The sequence below is a fragment of the Rutidosis leptorrhynchoides genome, chromosome 7 (assembly GCF_046630445.1).
Source record: "Rutidosis leptorrhynchoides isolate AG116_Rl617_1_P2 chromosome 7, CSIRO_AGI_Rlap_v1, whole genome shotgun sequence".
NCBI classification, from domain to species: domain Eukaryota; kingdom Viridiplantae; phylum Streptophyta; class Magnoliopsida; order Asterales; family Asteraceae; genus Rutidosis; species Rutidosis leptorrhynchoides.
The window spans coordinates 64945614-64950739 of NC_092339.1; the positions used below are offsets into that span (position 1 = coordinate 64945614).

The 5126-nt window shown below is 32.1% G+C and overlaps 1 protein-coding gene across 1 annotated transcript; it reads right to left on the bottom strand.

Annotated features, from left to right (window-relative positions):
* Positions 1-410: 410 nt before the first annotated feature.
* LOC139859308 (uncharacterized mitochondrial protein AtMg00810-like) lies at positions 411-836 on the bottom strand. Its single transcript, XM_071848104.1, has 2 exons — positions 691-836; positions 411-585 (listed from the first exon to the last, which is right to left on the bottom strand). Exons 1-2 carry the CDS (start codon positions 834-836, stop codon positions 411-413), a joined length of 321 nt encoding a protein of 106 aa, XP_071704205.1.
* Positions 837-5126: the final 4290 nt, after the last annotated feature.

Here is a 5126-nt window from a genome sequence, read left to right on the forward strand (position 1 = left end):
TAAAATTTATCTATATGTCATGCACCCTACATGCAAAGTCTAAAAGCTTGATTAACCCTCATAGTGCGTCATCTGAAATTACTTTATCTCGATCAAGAATGTCATTCATCTCTAATAGGAGGAAAACCTAGGTTTATCAAAAGCCTTAGTATAAAGGTCAGCCCTCTGGTTCTTAGTACCTATTCTATTAACCTCTATTATCTTTTTCTCATGATAGTCTCTAATAAAGTGATACTTAACTCCTATGTGCTTAGCCTTAGAATGTTGTACATGATTCTTAGTGACAGCATTAGCATGCAGTATTATCAATATAAAGAGGAGGGAAAGAGATGCTTAGTCCGTAATTGCGAAGTTGTTGTTAAATCCAGACAACTTGCAAACAATAACTAGCAGCAACAATGTATTCAGCTTCACATGTAGAAAGTGCAACCGCAGTCTGTTTCTTTCTTGCATTGCCAGGTCACCAACCTTTCACCTAGAAACTGACACCCTTCTGGTGTAGAGTTGTTTTTGATTTTGCATCCTGCATAGTCTAAATCACTGTATGCTACAAGATCAAACTTTTCGTCATTGGAATAATAGATGCTGAGATTTGGAGAATGTAACAGATAACACAAAATCTGTTTGGCAGCTGTAAGATGAACTATATGAGGATTAACTTGGTAACGAGCTCATAGACATGTCATGGACATTATATCCGGCCTTGATGCAGTAAGATACATGAGTGATCCGATGATTGCTCGATAGTATGTTGGATCAACAGACTCCCCTTCATAATCTAGCAAAATACCGTGATTTACAGCTAGCGGGGTCGAAACTGGACGTTCTTGAGTCATACTGAAACGTTCAAGTATATCATTTACATACTTGATGAAGAAAAATTCCGTTATCAGTCTGTTCGACTTGCAAACCAAGAAAATAATGTAAGAGACCCAATTAGCTCATTTTGAATTCGTCCTTCATAACTTGTTCAAACTCATCAACGAGTTCCTGCTTTGTAGAACCAAAAATGATGTCATCGACATAAATTTGAACCAAGATAATGTCGTCATCTTGTACTTTCGTAAATAGAGTACAGTCTATCGTGCCCATTTGATATCCTTTTTCGATCAGGTAACTTGACAGACGTCCATAACAAGCTCTCGGGGATTGATGTAATCCATAAAGGGCTAGCCGTAATCAGTAAAGTTTGTCAGGATGAAGATGATCCTCAAAACCCGGTGGTTGATTGACATATACTCTTTCATTAAGATTGCCATAAAGAAAGGCATTCTTGACATCCATTTGATACACTTTGAACTTCACAAATGATGCAAATGCCAAGAATATACGGATAGCTTCCAATCTGGATAAAGGAGCAAACACTTCGTTGTAGTTGAAATTAGGATCTTGCTGATAACCTTTTGCTACCAGTCTAGCTTTGTTACGAATAACATTGCCGTCTTCTTCATACTTGCATTTCCACACCCATTTGAGATCAACGACTTTACTCCATTTGGTTTAGTTACCAACTTCCAAACATCTAACCGGTGAAATTGTTGAATCTCTTCTTGCATGACCATAACCCAGTCAACATGCATCATGAAATGCCCCGTTCATATCAATCATAAACGTTTCATATTAATTGGTTTCATCGCAATGTTTTGACCTCTATATGAGACGTTTTTCAAAGCTTGCATTAATTTTAAAAACAAACCATAACCTTTATTTATTTAAAAAGGTTTAAAAGACATAACCTAGATTATCATTCAATGATAATCTAAAATACCACGTTTTTACATCGAGTAATACATAATGGTTTACAAAATATATTACTCTCATGAATTTCGAATGAAAGTTTTAATATTATACATGCATGCTGACTTCAAAATCTTGACCAAGATAGCATGCAAACAGCGGAAGTCTTTTTAATAATCACCTGAGAATAAGACATGCTTAAAATATCAACAAAAATGTTGGTGAGTTATAGGTTTAGCCTATATAACAAATTGTAATAATAGACCATAAGATTTCATTTTTCATAAATAGCATACAGGCATATAGCAATCTGTATAAAAATATCATTCATGGTATGAACACCTGGTAACCGACATTAACAAAATGCATATAGAATATCCCCCGCATACAGGCATCTCACAATCAGTATGCGCAGAACCTCTCATCTGTATAAAAATTGAAGTACCAAAGCATCCATAACCTGGATGGGGTTTGTTAGGCCTCTAGATCTATCTTTAGGATTCGCGTCAATTAGTGGCCAGTTCACTAATTCTTAGGTTACCAAGCAAAATGGGCGATATCCGGTATAGTAATCCAACCTTAGAATGTAGTTTCAAGTACTTGTGTCTATTTTGTAAAACATTTACAAAGCTGCATGTATTCTCATCCCAAAAATATTTGATAGTAAAAAAATGGGACTATAACTCACTTGAATAGATTTTCAATTTGTTGAAAATCGGACTTGGTCTCGAATCGATTCATGAACCTATAACAATATATATATATATATATATATATATATATATATATATATATATATATATATATATATATATATATCAAAGTGTGATACAATTATCTTCATATCATATTTTCAATCTTTAGTAGTCCAATGTTAGTAGTCCATATATAGTCTAATATATAATCTTAGAATTTAATCAAGACGTATTGTATACGTAATGCCTAAGACTCAATCATGACCCATTACACAACTATTGTCTTAGAATTAATCTAGACATATTGTGTACATGTGTCTTACGATTTATCTGACGTATTGTATAACTATTGTCTTAACTAATCAAGATTATATTATATTGTCTCGGACTTAACCAAGACTAATATAATACAAGGAAATAGTCATGACATGTATAAATACATATATGATATAGGCAAAGTTAGCTAGGATATGGATAGTATAGATCTTGTTAAATAAATCCCGTAGTCAATTTAGTTATTTCTAACCAATATTATTTTGCTCATAATTTCTTCATTACAAATCGGTTTTGAGTGAATCAAATTGCTGTGGTTTTGAAATGAACTCAATTTTCTAAAACTAAACTGAAAAAGTGGTGGTTTATAGTCAGAGTTATAGATTACAAATCAACTTTGAAAGAGGTGGTCATTTCCTTCGAAAGAACGACATCTTGATGACTATTTTGAAAAATATACTTCTACTTTGAGTTTAACCATAATTTTTGGATATATTATCATGTTCATATGAAATATCATTTTCCCAGAAGACAAACTTTTATATAAAATTTCACGATAGTTTTTAATTATCCAACCCAAAACAGCCATCGGTTTCACTATGACGGCATATGTTTAGTTTTACGATGTTCTTCGTGTTTTCAAGTTTTAAATCCTTAAGTTAGCATATCATATATATATAATACATGTGTGAGATTTTCTTTAAAAGTCAAGTTAGAAGGATTAACTTTGTTTGCGAACAAGTTTAGAATTAACTAAACTATGTTCTAGTGATTACAAGTTATATACTCCGAATAAGATAGTTATATAAGTATGAACCGGACAAGATTATGATCAAGGTTACTACCTCAAATCAAATGAACAAAGTTTCTGGAAAAATAAAGATTTGATATTGAGCTTGATGATGTTTTTGAAAGCTTGGAAACTCTTGAAGTAGAATCATGGAATGAAACAAAGTTCAAGTAAGATTACTACTTGATTTAAGATAGTTATGATTACATGAATTGAACCAAAGTTTAAATAATTTTATTACCTTGATTAAAACTTAGATATTAGCTGAGATGATTAGGGATTTCTTGTTCTTAAAAGAGTTCTTAGAAAGGATTGAAATCTTGGAAGTATGAACTTGAAATGGATGATCTTCTTGAAGTATTCTTGATTGCTTTTCTTATGATGATTATAGGTTGTAATTGAAGCTAAAAGATGGGGAAAATGCTTGGGGATGATCAAGTATGAAGTTAGGAGTATTTTGAGAGAGAATTTGGAGTGTAAGTATGAGAAAATGGAATGGAAAAATGGGGTGTAATCATAAAAATGGGATTACTTGTTATAAAGGAAAAAAGATTCTTAAGTTTGTTTCTAGTTCATTATTCATACTAGATGTTAAATGGTTGGTTCCCACATGTTTCTTAATCATTTTAGGCTGCTAAGGAGCAAATTTTTATTGGTATATACCAATAGTAAATACTTCTAGAAGCTGCGTATAATACGGGTAGAAATACCGTATGAATACGAGTAAAATTCTTGATGAAAATGAATGGGAATACGAGTATAGTTATCTTTGTTGAGTATAAGTATTTTGATATATGTAATTAAGTCTTTCAAAAGTGTATTAATACATCATAATATGATACATATGTATTCATTATGATTTAGGATTTATTTCAGCGTTAATCGATACATATATGTATTGTTTCGAATTTTTAAGTTAGTAGTCTCATTTTATGTATATAGTTCATTGTTAAAATACTTAATGAGATACTTAATTATCATTTTATCAAGTTAGATATATATATATGTGCCTATATATATATATATATATCCCATTATATCATTTTTACAAGTTATGACATTCGTGAATCGTCGGACAAACTGGGTGGTCAAACGTTTATGTAAAATTCATGTCAAACATTCTATTCTTAATAAGTTTGATTGCTTAACGTGTTGAAAACATTTTTTTATGTAAATATTAATCTCATATATATATTGATGGAAAAATCCGGGTCGTTACAGTACATACCCGTTAAATAAATTTCGGCCCGAAATTTTAAGCAGTCGTAGGTGTTGTCGCATCTTCTAGAAATAAGTGCGGGTATTTCTGCTTCATCTGATCTTCACACTCCCAGGTAAACTCAGGTCCTCTACGAGCATTTCATCGAACCTTAACAGTTGGTATTTTTTTTTCTTAAGTCCTTTAACCTCACGATCCATTACTTCGACGGGTTCTTCAACGAATTGTAGTTTTTTGTTAATCTTAATTTCATCTAAAGGGATAGTGAGATCTTCTTTGGCTAAGCATTTCTTCAAATTTGAGACGTGAAAGGTATTATGTACACCAGCGAATTGTTGAGGTAGTTCAAGTCGATAAGCTACTGGCCCAACACGATCAATAATCTTGAATGGTCCAATGTACCTCGGGTTTA

Bases quoted from the DNA above. Each gene is read 5' to 3' on its own strand.
- LOC139859308 (XM_071848104.1), bottom strand. From the start codon at position 836: ATGACTCAAGAACGTCCAGTTTCGACCCCGCTAGCTGTAAATCACGGT. The intron at 586-690 runs GTCCATGACATG...TCCAAATCTCAG, and splicing joins GCATCAAGGCCGGATATAAT to CATCTATTATTCCAATGACG.